The 22075-nt window shown below is 37.3% G+C and overlaps 1 protein-coding gene across 1 annotated transcript in view; it reads right to left on the bottom strand.

The window, feature by feature from the left end:
• The window catches only part of HCN1 (hyperpolarization activated cyclic nucleotide gated potassium channel 1), a gene marked incomplete at its 5' end in the record, with an annotated part of 390251 nt that extends 368449 nt beyond the window's left edge, over window positions 1–21802 (bottom strand). Inside the window, one exon of the mRNA XM_080804646.1 lies at window positions 21399–21802. Within this exon, the coding sequence (XP_080660772.1) occupies window positions 21399–21802 (404 nt within the window). The remainder of the gene's footprint in view (window positions 1–21398) is intronic.
• Window positions 21803–22075: the final 273 nt, after the last annotated feature.

The following is a 22075-nucleotide window of genomic DNA, read 5'->3' as shown; positions in this document are numbered from 1 at the left end:
TTTTATTAGCTATAACTTAAGTTTTGTGCCCTCTTCCATCTCCTAGAATCAATTTAACATTACCTATATTTTTAGTCATTACATATAAATCAGGAAATGATGTTACAAATTGACAAAATTTTTCAATTACCATGAAAACTGAATATTTCATTAATATATTTTGAGTACAGGGGCACCTGGGTAGCTCAGTCAGTTAGTATCTGCCTTTGGCTCAGGTCATGATCTCAAGGTCCTAGGATCAATGCTTGAGCAGGGCTCCCTGCTCAGCAGGGGGTCTGCTTCTCCCTCTCCCTCTGCCTGTCTCCACTCATTCTCTTTCTCCTTCAAATAAATAAAATCTTTAAAATATATATATGTACATATATATGTATATGTATATTTTGAGTTTAATTAAAAATATAATTTCCTGGAAATTTTGATTTGGTAACTTTTCTGGAACTGTTACTCTCATTTACTACTCTGAATGTCACCTTGGGAGGAACATACTGCCCATACTTCCAATAATTTGCAGCACCCCTCTAAATACCAAGTCTGACACTAATTTTGCTCCAGATTTAGATGCAGAATGAAACCAACTTTTGTCTCTTAAGATATCTTAGGCCAGCCAAGTCCTCTCTCTCACTTTATTTGCCAGTTGTATTACGTCTATTACTCATTCATTCAAACCTTTCATGGCTGTTCCTTTCCCACATAAACTAGATCTCATAGGGGATCATCTAGAGCTCACATTCTCTGGCTCACTGAGTCACTGGTGACCCTTCATTCCAACACCTCTTCCAGCCAAACCCAAAGGTGGGTAGAGGCTACAATCTGAATGCTCTCTGTGTACAGAGAGATGCTAAACTCTTAGAGGGAAATTGAACAACTATGCCAAGAATGGCACTGCACACACGTTCTTCATCCTCAGCCCTGTTGGTTATACTTGACTGTACCTTCTGACCTCTCCCTGGATCATCCCAAAACATTAAATCAGCTTTACCTTCAAGAAGAGACAAATAAGCCAAATATTATTTAAGGGTCATCTCTGCACAGCTCCCATCACCCACCTGCATTCAGTAATTTGCTCACTTCTTTTCACTGTGAAACTTCTTTTCTACCATTAGATATAAAAACATAAGTATAAAAAGAAGATGCATATACTTAAATCTAAATACCGTTAATAATGGTTGGTCCCAGATACTTTTCTGTTTTAATGGGAAAGACAGCTAGGAGTGAAGAAAGAAAAACGCTGTAGGAAAAGCCTGGAGAGCAGACCACAGATTATTCGTACTTCACAACTTTGCCTACACTCAGCCCAGTTAGTCACTAATTGGATCAAGACAAACAGGGAGCTCTCCGCTGCAGGTATGTGTCGGGCTTCGCTGCTTTACCTGATTTACAAAGTATGCATATGCACATATGTGTATGTGTGTGTATTTTAACATGGCTGGGCTTTATACACATGAGCTTTATTTCCAGAAGATTTCTTTCTTGAAGCATCACTTGTTTCAAATGTTTACATACTTATCATTTAGCTTTTCCAGTATAATCTCCTTTGTCATCATAAGTCTACGTTATATTGTCTATGAGATCTTCAGGAAAATTTAAAGATTTTTAATATGCAACTTATCATTACATAAAGAGAAATGGGAGTCTAATTGCTCTAGAAACACACACATGCAGAAGCAAATCTATATAGACCTATAGAGTTTTATTTATCAATCAGATACATTGCATCACATACATTAGAAGTAACTTAAAATAAAACGAAATAACTATAATTGCATTGTATTTTGATTTGTATTATTCTACAGGGAAATCGGAACAAACATTTTACCATGCTTAACATAAGCTATGTTTGGAGCATATCATTCATGTCATTCAGGTAAATAGTAGGGGAGGGAACAAAACCAGAAGAGGTAAAACATAGATGCTCTGGGGAAATTTTGGGAAAACAGAGGGAAGAATAGAATGGCTAATATAGCCATAATATGAATGCAGTCTCAAGATAATAGAATATAAATTATAAATAAATTCCAAGAGAATGCAAAGTAAAGGGTATGGTCATTTATGTGTCGAAAAATTTGTGGAAATTTTGTCTGCCTTTTCAGTGTTCTATCCTGGGTCTAGCTTAGGGGATGACACATACTACGTTATTAGTAAATCGGTATTGAATTGAATTGCATATCTGTTAAGTTTCAGAGAATTTCTCAGAGCACTGCCTCTTGAATTCCATTCCAAACTCTCTGGCTATGTTTTATTATCTCTAGTTTAACTCTCTAACCTAGCATTGTTTCTCTGCCTAACTTCAAAGTATAGATAACTAAAGTTGTCTATTAGCTTTGAATTTTGGTTCTGTTCTTAGACATATCAAATAGCTGAAAAAAATATATAAAAGTAGAGACACATGAAAGACAATTAAATATATGTTTAAAAAACAAGCAAAATATAGTAGGAACAATATGGTGTTGGTTTGGAAGACACAAGTGGGCTACACTGGAAACTAATGGATGGATTATAAAAGAAAAGTAAGAGAGGATATAGACCTGAGCCTTGGTACTGATGATGAAGAATAAGTAAGGCATGGTGAATCTGGTGTGTGGGTGTGTACGGGTGTGTGTGTGTGTGTGTGTGTGTTCATGTCCATGGGCAAACCTATGCACCACAGGTTGAATGTCAGGGAAGAACAAGTAGGAGCCTAAAATAATGAGATCTAGTGTTACGTACATCATTAATCACTCAATCCTTGAGGAAACATAAACCAGAAAGCAGTTTTGGCCATCAAGTCAAAGGTGACATAATACATCAAAGGGGTAGCTGGGTTTGCGATCTGATGCTAAGGAATATGGCCTGGGCTAGAATAGGCAGGACAGTTCAAGGCATGGTAATGGATGGCACTTCCCAAGGAAATTATGTACAGTAAGGAGAGACAAGATCTTAAAGTTAGACCTTGAGAACCAATAACATTAAAGCGATAATGAGAGAACAGAAGGGTCAGAGAAGTGAAAAAGGAGTGTCAAGTGACATTAAGCGCTCAAATTAAATAAAGTCTGAAGAGAGTTTACTAGATTAAGAAACAAGGAATTAAATGACATTTACAAGATTTATTGTTTGTTTGGTTGGTTGGTTGGTTGTGTTTTTTATTTTGTTTTTGTTTTTCTTCCAGGGTTCTGCTCAAATGGAAAGCCAGATAATGCAGGGCTTAGGAGTAATGATAAGCAAGGGAGAGAGACTGAATATAAATTCCTCTTTTTAAAAGTATCCAAGATAACTCAGAGCTAAAGGTTTTTTGTTTTGTTTTGGGTTTTTTTTTTGAAGATTTTATTTATTTATGTATTTGTCAGAGAGAGAAAGAGAGAGCACAAGCAGGCAGAGTGGCAGGCAGAGGCAGAGAAAGAAGCAGGTCCCCACTGAGCAAGGAGCCCGATGTGGGACTCGATCCCAGGACCCTGGGATCATGACCTGAGCCGAAGGCAGTGGCTTACCAACTGAGCTACCCAAGCGTCCCGGTTTGTTTCATTTTGTGTTATTTAAATTGAAGTGTTTTGAGCATGTTTCTCATAGAGAAAGAATTTAAATTCTCCTAAGTTAGAGAGGATAAATGATGAAATACACTTTTGAATTATCCATTATTGTCAGGAAATTCTGATTTTGAAGACTAGAACATCACTTACCTCATTTTTCCAAGAACTCAAAATTAACTCTATTTTAAACAGTTAAGTTTCAGCACTTTCCTTCATTCTTCAGTATCTCTGTTTTGTTTGATTCTGTTTGGGATTTTGGTTCCTCAGATTATTTCTAAGCTTCACAGTGCCAATAAGTAATGGGGAATTATGAAATAATCCTTTTTGGACACAATGATTCCATTAGGTGGAGCATCCTGCTACCAGACCTCAAGAAACCAGACGGAATGATCTCAGAGGTACAACAGGACTGTTGTTTTAGGGAAATCTCTCAGACATCTGCCACATAAATCCTCATACGTTGTTTCTTGCCTTTTTAGCTGCCTTTTTTTTTTTTTTTTTTAGGATTTTATTTATTTATTTGACAGAGAGAGAGGGAACACAAGCAGGGGAAGTGGGAGAGGGAGAAGCAGACTTCCCGCAGAGCAAGGGGCTGGATATGGGGCTGGATCCCTAGACCCTGGCATCATGACCTGAGCCTAAGGCAGACGCTTATCACCAGAGCCACCCAGGCACCCTGCCTTTTCTTTTTTTTTTTTTCAGTAGATTCGAAGTCTAATAATAACTCTCTTAAATTTTCCCAAGGAATTAAAATCCATTATTATTCTAATGAACTCCAACTTATAAGCTATCTATTATATAATATTTATATGGTTGTAGACTGCAACCTAACAGCAAACATTGACCTTTTGGTATAATAGCTATATCCTTCTTCAACAATATCTGTAGCTAAAGTTTTACAGCTTCTTTCTATTTCCATACACACCCCAATGCCTTCACTATGAGTACAGCTCTTCATTGCTATTTTCATTTGAATAGTCTGTTCATTCTGGTATGTAAGCACTAACATTTAAAAGGATACAAAAAAAAAAAAAAGAAGAAGAAGAAAGAAAGGAAATTAAAAGTATTTTTAGGAAATAGAATTGTTTTCACTAGTTCTTATGTTTTCTGAAGTATTAAACTTAAGTAGATCAAGAAAAAAAAAAAAAAAAGGGGCTTTGTATTTTATTCCTGTCTTAGTTGCCTGCCTGGATAAGAACATTTTATTTCTCGAGATTTACCCTTAACTCTCTATTGTCAAATGTTTAGCTTTTCATAAAGAGAAATAAGCATCTGGAACAATGAGGTTTTTACACATAGAATTCAATCCAACATGGTGAACTGAAGTGAACTTTCAGAAAAATGGAGTCAGTTCTTGGCAAATGGGGTACCATTTTCCACTCAAGACCATCACCTAAATAACTCAGATTCTTATAACCAGAAAAAGAATATTTAAATTCTAACAGTACATTTTTTAATCAAGTCAGAGAAAAAGACTGAGTCAACTGGGTCAGGATATGACTAAATTCCTCTGGGATAAGTGGTTAAGATCTTGGGCTTTGAGCCAGATCCCTGGGTTCAAATCCAAGCTTCTCTACTTAGATGCTGTCTGACCACCTAACCGCTCCATCATCTGGTTTTCTAGACTGTAATATGACACAGGTAATAGCTGTTGTAGGGTTGCTCAAGGAATTCAGTACTATAATATAAATAAAGACACTTGAAACAGTGTCTGGCCCATAGTTAGAATTTAGCAGGTAATCCTGCATTTTGGCTCTGTAGAATAAATCACTGACTATTGCTTGTCCCATGCACGACCAGTCAAAACATTTCAACAATAATTCTTTCCCCCACTAAATTAATGTAAAACTAACTGTGATGAAAAATGCTTAAAATTCTTGATTTACTGTGGACATTTAGTCAACATAGTAGCATGCTTTCAAAGAAAACCATGGACAGTATTTCTAGGCACACAGATAGCATATTTTGTGAGCTTCATTCAAACCCAGATAAAGCAGAACTACCTCATGTCTAGTTATTGATAATAAAAGAATTTGAGACTGTGGGGGTGATCACCTTGTTTAAATACTTGATAAGAGAAATAAAAAATATAAAACCACAAAAATATATATATTTTAAAAATCACAGTTAGTGAAGTTATGTTTCTAGGAAGGAATTTTATTTTCATACATCCCTAGCTTCTAAATATTACCTTACATAGTTATAGTTCCTAGTCATTAAATGTTTACAGCAATGTGCTTGTGGTATCTGTCGCACTGATTTAAGAATACATTTTGGTCATTACTATCTCTTGCTGTTTGCCTGCAGTGAGCTCTCACATAATTAGGGCTGAATACACTGCACTTTTAAAATTAAACCAAGCCTCTGGGAAAGAATCATGGAAATAGCTGGTTAAAGGACACCCAGGCAATTAACAAGCATGATAAAGTTAAAAATTGAAGATAGGAAAGTAGGTTAAGAGCTTTTCTCTCTTTCCAACATGATGTGTTGATACAGAAGGAATATACATTAGATCTATTTTTCATAGAAAAGAAACATAGAGGCAGTCCACATTTAGTCAACAAGTAAATCCCTTTGCTATTTTCCAATGGATTTTTCTACCTTTTAAGCACACAATTCTGAAATAATTCTTGACTGACTTTAAAAACTCAACTGAAAATACTTTATGCTCTCTAAACCACAACAGTGTAACAACAGACTAATAAAGATTTAAAGTTTAAATATCTAAGATAATTTTACCCCAGTGATTACCTTTTTTTAAAAACAAACAAACAAAAAATACATGGAAAAATATTGACTACTGTGAAGGTTTGCAACAAAACTCTCAAAAATAGATAAAAATTATAAAATTTAGCTGATGAGTAAATACAGAATCAATGTATGATTTTCCTTAGTGGCATATCATTTTTGTATGATTTCCCTATTTGAGTTCTTTCCCTCCATTGAGGTTAAATCCTTATGTGCCTGCCTTCTTTACTAGATAAAAATCCCCTGAAGGACAGTTACTGGTAGTTTCATTCTTTCTCACATCGAAAGCCCATAGTGTTCCCTGAGAACATACTCAGCACTCAGTAAATATTTATTGAATGAGTGAATTCACGAGTATGATCCAATATCTTTCAGATAAACCACTATTGTTTATTTGTACTTATACATTAATCACTTAAGAGGATAACAAAAAGAAACTAAAAAGGGAATTTACTATTTGTTAAATATTGGCTAGGTGTCAAGCCTCTTTCATATATTATCTTATTATCACAACATCCCAAAGGAGACGGATAACTTTCTCTCCAATTTTACAGACTAACTTCAAAAGGATTGAACATCTCCTCAAATCAAGGTAAAAGAGTTAAGGTTCTGATTTTTCTGAGATCATGTCTGGGTCATTTACCCACCATAAAGTTCCATTATCTTGCCTTTCCCTAGCATAATCAGAGTTTTGCTCCAAATACAAATCAGATTTTTGTGAGTAAAACAGAAAGATAAATAGTAGTATTACACCTCCTTTTCATCATATCCTGATCTTTCTTTTCAAAAATTAAGATCTCTTCCCCTTTTTATTCTTACTTTTTATTGTAAAATAAACAGATACAGAAACCAGTGATTTATTATAAATCAAACATCCTTGAAACCACCATTCAGGACAAGAACTAGAATTTTATCACCACTACCCCTAGGAAGCCCTGCCAGGTGCACCATCCCAATCTCAGCCCCCAGAGAACCCTCTGAAAGAACAGTTCTGCTTTCACAGTAGTTGCTTCCTTGAACTTCTTTATATAGCTTCATCTCAATTACGCACCCCCAAATTGCATAGTTTGATCTGCCTCAAACCTCCACTTTCAGACTGTCTCTTAATCTACAAATTCCCCTCCATCCCATTCTTTTCCTTACTATTTATCTGCTGAAGAGCCTGGGTGGCAGGCCCATTGATTCTCCAACACTGGATTTTGCTGATTACGTGCTCAAGGTATAAGTTCAGCATGTTTCAGCCCTCCGTATTTCCTCAAGTTTGGCACCGGGGAACAGAGGCCAGATGAGACTCAGATTCTGTGTCCTTGGCAAAACTATAGCTGTGTGTGTTCTTTAATCAAGAAAATGCAACATCTGGCTCTGCGCTTTCTTGTCATTAGTGACCACTGATGTTCAACGTCTAGATGCGTTAATTGAATGGTGGTGGTAAAAGGCTGATTTTCTAATAATACCATTACCTTTTCATGTATTAACTTTACAATTTTATACAGACACTCTTTTCATCCTCTACTATTTGGCTACACATTGGTTCAGATAATATAGGCCAAGCAGGGTAAATACTTGATTCATTTCTTTCATTTATCCAAGTTTCAAGGTAAAGAATTGAGTATTATGAGTTTCAGAGGTTAACCATTTTTTGTATCATTCTGAACTCAAATTTGAACATCCTCTGAGTTTGACTTTGTTGAAATTTTCATCCTTTTTGAAACTCATCTTGGCTTCTTCAAGTTGGCTCCTGATTCTTTTTTATATTACCCTGGCAGTCTTTCCTAATTTCCTTACTAACTGGTATGTCAAGTTGTTCCAAGCCCTTGATAGGTACTTCCAGCCCCAGATCTGAGATCAGCCATTCTTCCTCCTGAAATTGCCTCAGACCTCTTGCTCTTAGATTGTGCAAATCCCATCCCAATTTCAGCTGCTTCTCCAGCATATACCTGTTGGTTATGTGGGAAGTTTGCCTATTCTCTGATCTATCAGATATCCTTGATTCTTATTATTTCCTTCCTTCAACCTTCATGGAGGTTCAGAAAACACAGGGCTTGCAGTGGGTACAGGTTTGTCCCAAACTATTTATCTTTTAGGTTTTGCTATAAAACTATTTGGTTTTGCTATAAATGTTTTGCTATAAATGTTGTCCAGGTGTTTTGGTTTTGCTGTCTATCTGCCATATATCTATATGATATGTGAGAGATACATAATAGCTATATAATATCTATTACAGATATATAATAGATAGATATATAATATCTATCTGCCATATTTTTATGTGTAAAAACTAAGCTATCACTGTCTTCTAAAATTCAAGTTCCCTTTCCTTTTAAAAATTATGTCAACTTCAATATTCTTGTATCAAGATCTATCGTATCTTTTCCATTAACAAGACACAAGGATCAATTTAATAGTGCTTATTCAGAAAAATTCTGTTTGTTTGTTTTTTTTTAAGTTTGGTGAACACAATAAAAGAACCTACTTACCACAGAGTCGAAGTTCAAAATACTGACTCAATATTTTATTAACTATACCTTCTTTCAAAACACTGACTCAATATTTTATTAATTATATCTATAGAGACAGTGTTAATTTCCAATCCCCATACAACAGGGCTTGAAATGTGCACTGTTATATCAAGGCAACACAATTTGGCAAAAGAAAAAAAAAAAAAAACATGATACATACAAAAAAGTAATGTTACCCTTTCTTAATCTCATTGCCCACAAAGATGTATTTTCAGCTTTATTTTGATGACGATAGCATTGATTCCAAAGGCAGTGACATTTAAATAGCATTTACGGGGCTGTGAAACAAGAGTCATCCCAAAATATCCACAACATATATTCCCAATTTTTTTAAAAACTACATAAAAACAAGCATTACAGTAAACTGAATTAATACAAGTATGAATGCATATTATTTTAAGTAGCTTCAAACTTTATTTCTCAATACATGTTTCTGTGTGTTAAGTTAGGCTATCTGCATAAATTAAAATATTCTCTTTTTTTGTAGGAAATATAGGAAAAAAGACCATCTGGTTGCTGAAAACCATGTATGAAAACCAAGACTGAGCATAGTATTGCTAAATTTCTTCATTCACCCATGTTTATTGAGTGCATACTTCATGCCATGCATGGAGCTAGGCTTGGGAATACAGTGCTTTATACAGGGGTTATAGCTAAGCCCCTAAGTGAGGCTTAATTGTAGATGAGGAAAGATCAAAATCAAATTAGATAATCAAAACATTTCATATAACATAATAAATTGTGAAAAGTTCTATGAAGCAAAAGCAGGGCAGAGATATAGGGAATAACTGCTAAGTAGGGTTTTGGACAAGGTTGAAATTTTACTCAGGTTTATACTTGTTTACATCTTTCTACTACTATGAAAAATATTATAGAGATCCTCCTTGTATCCATGAACGTGTCATATTTTTTCTGCAAGATAATTTATTAGCTTATACATTTTCAAGAACTTTTTCTAAGGTCAAACAGACCTTCAGAAATGTTTCAACACTTTACACAGTCTTTAGAGCACTATGTTGGAAAGCTATACCTCATGGCAACATTAATAAGTAATTCCTTAATATTTTTCTAGGAACTCTGATTTCAGTTGTTTTTATCTTTTATAAACTTAAACTTATTTGGATTTAATTTTACTGCAAACTGATGAGAATGGATTTTATTCAACTATTTTAGTTGATTAATACTACTTGTTGTATAACTTATCTTTTATATAGTGATTTGAGTTTTTTTCAAGTTTTTTTAAAATTTCAAATGTGTGCATAGAGTTTATATTTTTGGCTTTTGTAGTCAGTGATTCTTTCCTTATTATAAATCCTCAATCATGGTTGTTAATATGTAGGAAATTTACTGACATATTTTAACATATTTATCTTATATTCAGTCATCCTACTGAACTTTGCAGTTAATTTGATCATTTATCAGTTGGTTTAATCAGCTTTTTAAAGCAGGTAAACATCATCTGCAAAAAATAATTAAGTGTCTTCTCATTCCAAATAGGTTTCTAGCTATAACTTTGTCCCTTTTGCATCGTCAAGAACTATTCAGTCCCTGCTGATCAAGTATCTAGCCTCAGAAGTAACTTCTTGGTTGACAGGGAATTCTCTCCACCTCAAGACAAGTCTTTCTAGCTACAGTTCTAATTCTTAAATGGCTTCTCCAAACAAGACTCTGTCTCCAGGTATCTTCTACCCATTGTTTTTAGTAACATATTTCTGTGTGAAAATATTAAACAGTTTAGTAAGTCTTAACCTGGAATCTAAAACTAAATGTGCTTGCAGGGAACAACAAACCTCTTGAAATCACAGACAAAATTTTGTGAATATATACACTTTTCTAGGACAGAGGATCCCCAGCTTTCATTTGATTCATAAAGTATGCTATGAGCCTGACAGCCTAAGAGTCACTAAATGGATAGGCATGAAAGATTAGTATAATCAATAATTACAAGTAATAGAATTATTGGGTTATTTATATTATTCAATACATGTACAACCATAACTAGGTGATGTCAGCATATATCTCTGCTGTTGTTATACCAAAAAAAAAATCTGAATCCCAGATAATATAGCCATCTCCAATCTTCAACCTAATTTACATGATTATTCAAAATAAATAACAAATTTATTGCTCAGAACAAAGACCCTCTTTAAAAATAATTATTTAAATAATGAAAAACTCTTCTATAGAAAAAATAAGGAATACTATTTTCCCTATCAGTACCACTAATATAACATTCAGTATTCATTTTTTTCAGCCTCTGCTCACATCTCTCAAAAAACAAAGATTGTATAATTTTTTTTAAAGATTTTATTTATTTATTTGACAGAGAGATAGATCACAAGCAGGCAGAGCAGCAGGCAGAAAGCGAGGTGGAAGCAGGCTTCCCGCCAAGCAGAGAGCCCAATAAGGGGCTCGATCCTAGGCCCTGAGATCCTGACCTGAGCTGAAGGCAGAGGCCTAACCCACTGAGCCACCCAGGCACCCCACGAAGTATATAATTTTTAATATGGTATATTCTCTTTAAAAAACAAGGCTAACACATTCTGCAAGGGTAATAAGTGACATCTGCTATAAAATTATGTTAAAAAAAGATTAAAAAACAATTCTTCTAAATTTGCAATCTTTCTTAAATTGTATTTCCAAATAACCATTTTTCACAGGCTATTAAATTTGACAATAAAAAAATGAAAGAATTTAGCAAGTTATGAATCATCTTATTTGGCTCATATATAACATTTAACTGATATGAAATAAGATCCCAAATGGTTTAACTATGTCACTTTCTGATGAAAATAAAGATTAACAGGAAGGAATACATGCAACTCAACGCCATCAGAATTTTCCCTAAAAGCTATTCTAAATGTTCAATACTGTAGCATTCTATACCAACTCAGAAGATGAGAATGGTATATCCAGAAGATGTTGCAGATAGAGGATGTTGCAGATAGAGGATGCATTAGAAGTTTTCCAATAGCACACACAAAAACTGCCATTGTACATCAGGGCTTCCGCTGCCCAGAATTCTAAGATAAAGAAACAACAGCCTAACACTTACATGGCCCTGCCTTCACAGACACATTTGCTTTAAAGAATTCTAAAGGTTGTTAAGTATGCACAAAGAGTTTTCTCAAATAGTTCACACTCCTTAATTGTTTCAATTTTAATTTCATAATAGCTAACACACAGCATTAAGTGCAGAGCATTAATTTCTAAGCACTATGTATCCAGATATTATAAAGATATTTATAATATGAACATAAAATATGTATCACTCCAATAACCTGATAAGATACATATATTATTTCCCTCATTTTTTAATTGAGGAAACTAAAGCCCAGAATTTTGTAGACTGTTACATTATCATTTACCTTACAGTAGCTTTCCCACTTCTTGATATGTAAATTTCTCTTTGAAAAGTTTTAGTATTTTTTTCTGACTTAATTGTGTTCTGAAGCTTCTGTGTGATAACCCTTGGTGGGGTCTTTTCCATTCATGATGCTGTGAGTTTCTCAGAAAAGACATTTCATTTCCTGCTATCTGGAAAATTCTGCTTAAAATGTCTCTGTTAATTCCATATGTCCATTTTCACACTTTGTTCTCATTCTGAAACTCTTTTTATAGATTTTGACCTTATAAATTATCCTTTATTTTGCTTATATTTTCTATTCTTTTTTTTTTTTTTGCCATAATTCTGAAAGGTTTCTTAAACTCTATGTGCCAACTTATTACACCTGAGTTTGTTGTTTTTTTTTACTTCCTGGATACTCTTTTCATAGCATATTCTTACTGTATACATAAAATATCTTCCGAAGATATAATTCACAGATAATTTTTAAAATAAAGTTGTAATTTCCCTTAAGCCCAAACACCTCTCTGTTCTCTGGACTTTCTTTTGCTCTTTGATTTAGTCTCTCTCTCTTACGATGGAGACTTTTCTCAAAAGACTCATAATCTTTTTGCTTACAGATCATATTAGGCGATAGAACAACAAAATGTAATTACATTCTCTATGTACATATGTAAGGCTTTTTTGCAAAGTCATTAGATAATGAATAAGAATTTGTAGGCTTTGAAATGTCTCCCATTGGATATATTTTTCTCTAGTTTCCTGCTTGGGGAGAACTGACCTGGCTCCAAGCATTCTAATGTCCAGACTGAGTGTTCTGTATTCACTACGAAGACCCTTATTTAATCCTCCTGGTTTCAGCCTGGCTTTTTTGGAAACTGTTTCTTAATAAGTACCTCACATCCTAAACACTTCTGGGGTTCAATGGTGAAGGATTGTGGAAGTAAAATATAATTTCTCCATAAGCCTTCTATTTCCCAAAATGTTTTTGAGATCTCTTGTTCCTCTGCTTTCTCCTCTTTCTTCTATTTATCTCCATATCTGTGTGTCTTCTCAAAGTGTTTTGGAATGATTACAAGTAGGAAGAATAAATAATTAGGTTTAACCCATAATGTTTCCCTGCAGGTTCAAATTATTTATACTAGTAGGTAAAAGTTGGAGCGACAGAATTAAGATTCAGAAGAGCTGAATTCCTGGCCCAGTTCTTAACGATCTATCTATGTCACCATGTTCATGCTCCTTAACCTCCCTGCAGTTTCATTTAGTCACCTGTACTGGGCAGAGATGTAATAGTTGTGACACGTCCTTGCAGGTGGCAGTGTGGGGAGAAGATGCTAGGTATTGCTATAGGGAAAGAAAGAGCTTGCTTTACCTGGATTTACTAATGCTAAGATTAAGTGTGTGCACTTCCTGGTTGCTGACTAATTCTTCATCCATTTATTCAATAATATTTGTTAAAAGTCTGTTACGTTGACCCAGTAATTTCAATTCTAAGAGAAATGAAAATATATCTCTGCACAAGAAATTGTTCTAGAATGTCCATATCAGCAGTATTTAATAACCGAAAGGTAGAAGCAGTACAGATGTGTATCAACTGATAAATGGATAAATTTGGTATATCCACACAACAGAATAATTGTCAGCAAAAAAAAGAAATAAAGTACTGAAACACGTTACAAAACATGGGTGAAACTTGAAAATATACTAAGTGAAGTCAGTAACAAAAGACTACATGTCATTCCATTGAAAAGAAATGTTCAGGAAAAAAATCTCTAGAGGCAGAAAGTAGATTGGTGGTTGCTTAGAGCTACGGGAAGGGAAGGAGAAGGGAAACAGAAATGAGTGCTAATGGATATTTATGAGTTCCTACCTGGATAAAATTTTCTAAAATTGATTTGGGTAATGGTTGCACAACTCTCTGTGAATATACCAAAAAAAAAAAAAAAAAAAAGAAAGAAAGAAAGAAAATTCAATCATATACTTTCAATGAGAATTGTATCTTAATTATATCTCAAAAATGCTGTTTTGGTTTTTTTTTAAGATTTTACTTATTTATTTGACACAGACAGAGATAGGGAACACAAGCAGGGGGAGTGGGAGAGGAAGAAGCAGGCCTCCCACTGAGCAGAGAGCCCCATGCGGGGCTCGATCCTAGGACCCCAGGATCACGACCTGAGCCAAAGGCAGCCGCTTAACAACTGAGCCACCCAGGTGCCCCCCAAAAAAGCTGTTTAAAAAATAATGCATCTGAGAACATTTAAGCAGGGGAAAATCTCTTATGTGTACTTTTATGGCATTAGGAATATAAAATTGAATAATATTGAAGACATCATGGAACTTAAATTTTAGCTAAGGGACATATATATGATTATAAATTCTGATGAAATGAGACTCAGAAAATTAAATATGGGTAAAGGATGAGGGTGATCATAATGATTAAAATGAAAGCCAAAGGACAAGGAGAAACTGTGATGGAGAATGACAAAAATTGAAAAGAGAATCTTGGGCAGTGAGGTTAAATGTCACGTCAAAATCTCTGGGACAGGAGAGAACTCAGCTTACTGCAGGAGCTGAAAATTTACCCAAGTGGCTAGAAAACAGTGAGGGAGTAAGTTGTGGGTGATAGGGTTACATAGATAAATTGAAATTGTGCAAGACTGTGTAGCTCATCTCATAGCTCAAACGGACTCTAAAAGTAATGGGAAGCCTCCGAAGGGTTTTAAGCAGCATGATATCATTTGCATTAAATGATAATTGCTTTTTAAGATCACTCTTCCCACTCTATGATGACTAGAATACAGTTTTGACTTTCTGTCCTAAAACTGCTTATGCACATCTCAACAGAAATATCAACCACGCTGGTAAACCTACATTGCTCATAATTTTAAAAAAGTGTCTCAGCTGGTGGCAGAAGTAAATTGGTAAAGTCGATACGGATAGACTCTGTTAAATGTTCAGTCAGTAATTCCATTCCCTGAACTATGCCTTTTTATGATGAAGAGGAACACACAAGGATGTTCACAGCAGCACTATTTAACATGAATATATAAAATTTGTAAATAGTTTCTAATTCTGTATGTGTGTAATTAGCCTTACTAATTTAGCATTATACCTAATGTCTTGAAAATAAAAAACAGGTATATGTTAATAAGATGGCCCAACTGTAAACCCAGGACACACATAATTCTGCTATTTTACTTTAACTGAGTTGTCAGTTACTAGGTAAAATGGTTCAAGGATATTATGGACAAATTAACTAATAAACTTGGAAAGGGTCATCCCATCAATTTTTGTTATTCGGACTTGGGTGAAATGTGTCAGATAAACCCTCAACTCAAAAATAACCAATGTCGCCTGAATGGATCAGTGGGTTAAGCATGATCTCGGAGTCCGGGGATTGAGTCCCTTTCAGGCTCCCTGTTCAGCAAGGAGTCTCCCTCTCCCTTTGCCTCTCCCCCTGTTCATGCTCTCTCTCTCTCAAATAAAATCTTTTTAAAAAAATAATGTCAACATATATGCTTATGTGCACATAATTGTATACAGATGTCCCTTGAATAGTTTCTATCTACATACAAAACACATACACACAACACAGAGAATTAATAGAACCAGGACAGTTTATTTTGCAAAAACAAAGATAATTCCAGGATGCACCAGGAAGCATCACCATAGGCCCTTGATTTTTTTTTTTTCCAGGAAAAATAATGGTAAGTTGTACCTCAAGATGCCTTCACAAAGAAAATGATTTGTAGAAGAAACGTACTTAGTGCAAGTGAAAATAGGTTTTTTTCCTAGTGTATACAGATTTTTTTCTTCATTACCACCACCTCTGCTGCTAAAATATATAGTGTCAGCTTAATTCGTAGTTTGTTACTTCTTTATAGAAAATGATAAAATGAAAATTTGTCACAGACCCAGAAAACACTCAGTACTCTTCATGTAGGGCTATGGTCTACCACAATTTGTACTGTAATTACAAGAAACTATATTTGAAAGTCCTCACCCTTAGCCCAATTTTTGTCTATAAGTCATGAAGTAGATTATCTTCTAAATAAAAGAATTACACTTAGAATGGCAAACTGTTCGCATGAGCAACATGTCAGATATACTTTGCTTGCCTCTTACTCTGGGACATAAGTTCATTAAGTGGAATAATGCAGAATTACAAATACTACTTAAATTGCTTTTTTTGGTGTTGGTGTTGTTTCGGTGTGTGGTTTTTGACCAAGTAGATATAGTGTAATTAGATTTTGTTAAATGAATTCCTGATAATAAGTAATAAGTTGTTCAAATGCATTTAAAATTCTTGCATTACTCATCAACATTCAAGTTCATAAATGTAAGTCCACATAATTAAATATGAATTGCTGAAAACAAATCTGTCCAAAGATTCTCAATTAATACCAAGTCCCTAAAAGTAGGTTTAAAGGGAAAGTTGCTCAGAAAAGAATGAAAAACTTCTCTTAACATTTTAGTAGTAGACTATCACTGTCATATCTAACAAATGCAATGAAATAGTGAAACATTAAATAAAATTTAGCTTTGTAGCTTGTATACTAAGAAAAAGTAATGGAAGAAATTCACACTTGCAAATCTTTCAAATAATTTCACTTTAATTGGACCTAGAGCCACTAAGAAAAACTTAATTGAATTTATAAGATATAAAAAGGTGCACCTGACAGAGAAAATAAATCCTTAAGGTTAATTTTGGCTGCGTTGATATGCAAAGCAAATAAGAGGAGCATTGCTGGGAGAGTGCAGACTGCATTCAGCACAAAGATAGCATAACAGTAGGCTAATTAGTCCTTAAGCCCAGAAGGTTGAATTGTTTTTTCCTGAGAAGCTCGCGGAAACAAAGGTTTCTCTCTGACTTACTGTGTAATATGGGTGAAGCCTCCCTCCACTAATGAACACATCAGTGACCTCTGACATCACCACTGTTGTGGCTACAACACAGGCAGAGAAGCAAGGCCAGAAAGGGCAACAACTTCGGGAAGTGACTCCCATCTCTAGAGTCCTTGTGTCCCTAGGACACAATAAGCTTTTCCTACAGTTATACGCACTAATTGATGAGAAGCAGGAGAAATAATAAGTCAAGATATAAAATCTCCTCCCTTGCCAGAGGCAAGATGTTGGCTGACAATATATATGAAATGGGAGCATTAACTATAAAAGAGCCCTTATATAACTGTGATCCAGAAAAGTAATGTCAGAATCCCTGAAATGGCAAATAGTCTGGTGATAAATTCTTTGAAGGTAAATTACTCAAAAAATAAAAAAAATCTGCAAACATACTCTAGTCTTCCAGACCATCTGAATGATTGTGTCGGAACCATGGATTGGCTCTGAAAGCACAAAGCTATGCCAGTGTCAATTTTTTATTAAATAAATAAATAAAAGGTAAAATTTAAGCTAATAAATACATAACCACTGTTAGTGGTCTCAAAAAAAAAAAATCACATTTAAGCTCCTAATTAGATACTTGTTTCTGGGGGCACCTGGGTGGCTCAGTGGGTTAAAGCCTCTGCCTTCGGCTCAGGTCATGATCCCAGGGTCCTGGGATGGAGCCCCACATCGGGCTCTCTGCTCAGCAGGGAGCCTGCTTCTCCCTCTCTCTCTGTCTCGCTGCCTACTTGTGATCTCTGTCAAATAAATAAATAAAATCTTAAAAAAAAAAAAAGATACTTGTTTCTGTGTATGTTGTGCATATGAAACTCAGCAAGACTGAGACCACATCCATACTACACAAAGATCAGGGTAATTTTACTTTTAAGTAGCTGTATTTTCCCTAGTTTGGGGGACTATATACCATGATATAAACAAAAACTTAAGATTTTCTTTACTAAACTCCCTAGCTCCCACCCAATTATTTGCAAAAAAACAAAACAAACCCAAATCTTATGAGACTATAAAATCAAAGGCTACGTTCCTTCAGGAGGCTCTGGGGGAGAATCCACTCCTTGCCTTTTCCAGCTTTCAGACACTGAATGCCTTCCTTCGCTCCTGGGACATCACTGTGATCTCTGCTTCCATCATCACATTTCCCTTTCTGCCACCCAGTTATTTCTAACAGTACTGGGAGTATTTGATAGTTGACTCTTCTGTAGTCCCTGAAGGTTTCTAACATCATCCTCTCCTGAGAAAGAAGGGAAATACAGAGAGCCTCTGCCCTACTTACACCGGAGGTAGGAGAAAACTACCTGCCAGACACAGCAGTCGCTCTCTTGGGCCTGCAGGTGAGAGAAGCACCTAGCTAGCTCTGCGGGAGTCTCAGTGGGAGCACAGCCCGGCCACCAGAGGGAAGTGGAAAGGGACTTGCCCTGGAAGTCATCCTGGAAAGGGGATCATCACCACAGTGTTAAAGTCCTGACACGCCCTGGTGTAGCGGGCTCACACTGCATGCAGCAGTATGGGGCTGACCGAAGAGCAGAAGGAGTAAACTTCCTTGGCCATGCAAAAGCTTATGAGAGTTTCAGTTTAAAAAAAAAAAAAATCTTTATTTCCCGTGTCTCCCCATCCCTCCATGGAAATTTATTCTTGAGTGTCACTTTCTCAGTGGCTAAATTATTACTGAATGTAAGTGTGGCATTGTATGAATCATAGCAAAACTCTGCCCTTAAAGTGTCTTTTTCAGGAAGGAGCCTGAGGTGAACAGATCATAATCATAACATTTCTATTATGTTAGAGATTATTCCCCTATTGCTTTTCCTTTAGGAAAAAAGGTACTGTTAGAATTTTATCTCTCTTATTTCTGCTTTTGTCATTACATTATCCTGACATGTTAAAGGTTCTGAGAAATCTTCTACTGGTATGGAGAGCACATAAAAATATTAATGAAATAACAAGATTTAAACATCTTAACATATGCAAATAAGTATGTACATAATTACTTCCTTAGTTTTTTGTTTTAGAAAACTGGTATATATTGTAATTACGAGTTTTAAAATCTATCTTTTTTCACATAACTTCCAGTTAAAAACCTAAACCTAGTCATTGTTTACTTTATGTCTGTCATTTCCTTTTTCCAGTGATGCAAGAGAAAATCAAGTATCGCAAACTACTCCACACTGCAGTTTATGTTTAGAGTATTACCTCACTTTTTAATCATTTCTCATTTTTTTGAAATGTATGATGAAAATAAACCATCATCTGATTTCAATTTATTTCTTATTTAGTAACATTTTTTGTTTTTAAAACAGATATTTTGTCTCAGGTGACTCACTTGAGAAAATGTGGAGAATCTTTGATTTTATGAATTTCATTCATTCAAAAGATACCAGTGCATCATTCCAATTCCTGAAAGTTGGCCCAATGTTTTTATCCAGTAGGTGGGGAAAGTTTAATCATTTAATATATGCCACCATGTTGAAAAGAGTAATCTCTTTTCACATTATTCAAGAAATAAAAGTATTATAAGTAACCAAGAGTGATCACTTAATTGAGGTCTTAAATAAACAAAGTGTAGCATTTTATTTGCATGTGAATAGTAAACCACATATATTTCTGCAAACACCACACTTACTTTTGTTATTAAGACTAAAGGCTGTTTCCATGTAAACTTTTTTCATGATAAAAAGGTAATAGGTTGCAACATATTTCAACTGAGGATTGAGGGAGAGACAATATTCTACACTTGATGTTAACCTTTAAAATTCTAAAGAACATGACAATCTAATACAGCTTAAAGCAAGGTCATTTTTTAGTTTGCTTCTATAAGTATCTTCCTGATGAAGGAAACATGCTTGATTATTTAGTAGATCCTCTTAATATAAACATTCTGTCAGTCCAGCTCTTAATTGGACATAGACTATATCAAATAGTCATTAGATTTTATAAGCCTTCCTTGGGACTTTGTTACATGTTTTTGCAAATAAGAACCTTAAAATGATACAATTCCTAAATTCCATTCACTCTATGCATTAATAATAATAGAGGTTACTGATTTCTGAGACAATATATAAATTTCAAAGAACGTGAAGACAGTCACTCCAAGGCTCTGTGCGACAGGAGTTGGGTTTTCCACAGCCAATGTCATTCAGAACTGTGGACAGCTCCTATTAAGGCACCGAGTTGATGGCAATTTCCCTTAAACATAGCTCAAAGCAATGCTGCTTTCTGTGGCTCTATTTGTTTGCTATTTAATAGACGTCTGTTAAAACTGCATAGTCCGCACAACTACTCCTTCCACTGATTCCTTTTCGAAAGAGTTCAGTTAAATAATAAATAAATAACAAACGCCACCCTGAGTTTTATCATTTTAAATGGAAAGCCCAGCCTTACTCGGGAGCTGCGGGGTGTGCGCACGCTAATAAGAGGATCTACTTCACGACCTTCATTCGATAATCTCTAAACACGCTAATAACCGAAAGAATACTTGGGCGACAAATAAGGTGGGGAGACGTCTTCATTTTAATTCTCGGAAGCAGTTTCCCTGACCGCTGACAGCTCTCTGCCCTTGTTCCCCGAGCCGGGAAACGGGGAAAGAGATGTCTGAAACGGACTTGGAGTCAAGGTCAAGAAAGGGTGTCTCTCGGTTTCAGGAAGGGGGCTCTGGAAACGCCCCCTGCCTCTGTTTCGGGAACTCGAAGCTTCCTGCCACGCCGCTGCCCAGCCTGGCAGCGCCTGCTCCACCGATACCTCAAGTCAGGGACTCTCCAAGCGCAAATTGCCCTTCCTCAGCCTGCCAGTCGCTATTCTGAAGAAATGCGCTGAGGATGCCCAGTGCCTCTAAGCAGATGAAAAACAGATTAACATTCCCCAGGGGCGAGAGCGGCTGGAACAGCGAGGACCTGTGAGTCACTGTCTCCGCTTGCCCCATCCTCTCCGCCACCTCACGAGCGCCTTTTTCCCCTTCTGAGGGACCCACTTCTGGGGGAGCAGCGCGAGGGAGGGCGTCACCCCAAAGGCGACTTTCTGGCCGCTTCTTTACACTCTCCTCTCCGAAGTAAAAGTTTTTCTGGCACAACTTAGCATCCTCCCATCTGGGGGTCACCGTGGACTTCTTCCCCGATGTGTCCCCAAAGTTCACGAGGCAAAGGAGGCGAGCGAGCCTCCCTGGGATTCCCGGGCAACAGGAGCTCCTCATCCCACCCCCCTCGGCGGAAACTAGTTGAAGAGTCGAGCCAGATCAGCCCGAGTGGAAGCCGCCGGCAGCGCCACCCCCCGCCCGCCCGGCCGGCAGCCCCTCCCTCCGAGTCCCCGGGCGCCCCCTCCCAGGCGCGGGGAAGCGTGTTGGAGGGCGCGCCCGGAGGGGAGGGTGGGGCGGCGACAGGGAGTCCTCACCTGAAATCGCTGTAAGGGTGGATAATCCAGAAGCCTGCAGTTTTAACCCTTTCCTGCTCCTTCTCCACCGCCTTCTGGCTCCCAAACATGCGGAGGGAAAATTTGTTGACCCCGGGCTGCAGCATGGAGGTGAACTGCCTCTGCATGAAGCCGTACTGCCGCCGGGGGCCCTCGGCGTCCTCGAAGCCCCCGGCCGGCTCCTCGCCGCCGCCGCCGCCGTCCACCTTGAAGCACACCGAGTTGCCGTGCTCCTTCGCGCCGGCCCCGCCGCCCCCCGGCGGCGTGCCCAGGCGCTTCTCGGCCGCGGCCGACCCGGCGCCCGTCGCGGGCGCCTTGGCGAGGAAGACGCTGTTGCCATCGTCCCGGCTGTTGGACGAGGAGTTGGGCTTGCCGCCTCCTTCCATGCCCGGGGGACGCGGCCGGCGACGGCGCGGGCTCCAGACTCTCCGGCCGCCCGGCGCCGGGGGCACGAAGCTGAGCGGGCAGGGGCCCGAGCTGGCTGCCGGCGAGCCCGGCTGCCCGTCGCGGCGGCGGCGGCGGCGGCGGCGGCGGCTTCTGCTTCCCGCCCGCGCCGCTGCTCCCTGCGCGCCTCGCTCCCGCCGCCGCCGCTGCCCTCAGTGGCTGCGCTCCGGGCTCCGCCGCGGCTGGTGCTGAGGCTGAGGCTGCCCGAGCGAGGC

Source organism: Martes martes (genome assembly GCF_963455335.1).
Source record: "Martes martes genome assembly, chromosome: 5".
In the NCBI taxonomy this organism is placed as follows: Eukaryota; Metazoa; Chordata; class Mammalia; order Carnivora; family Mustelidae; genus Martes; species Martes martes.
This window is presented reverse-complemented; position numbering and strand designations above follow the sequence as displayed.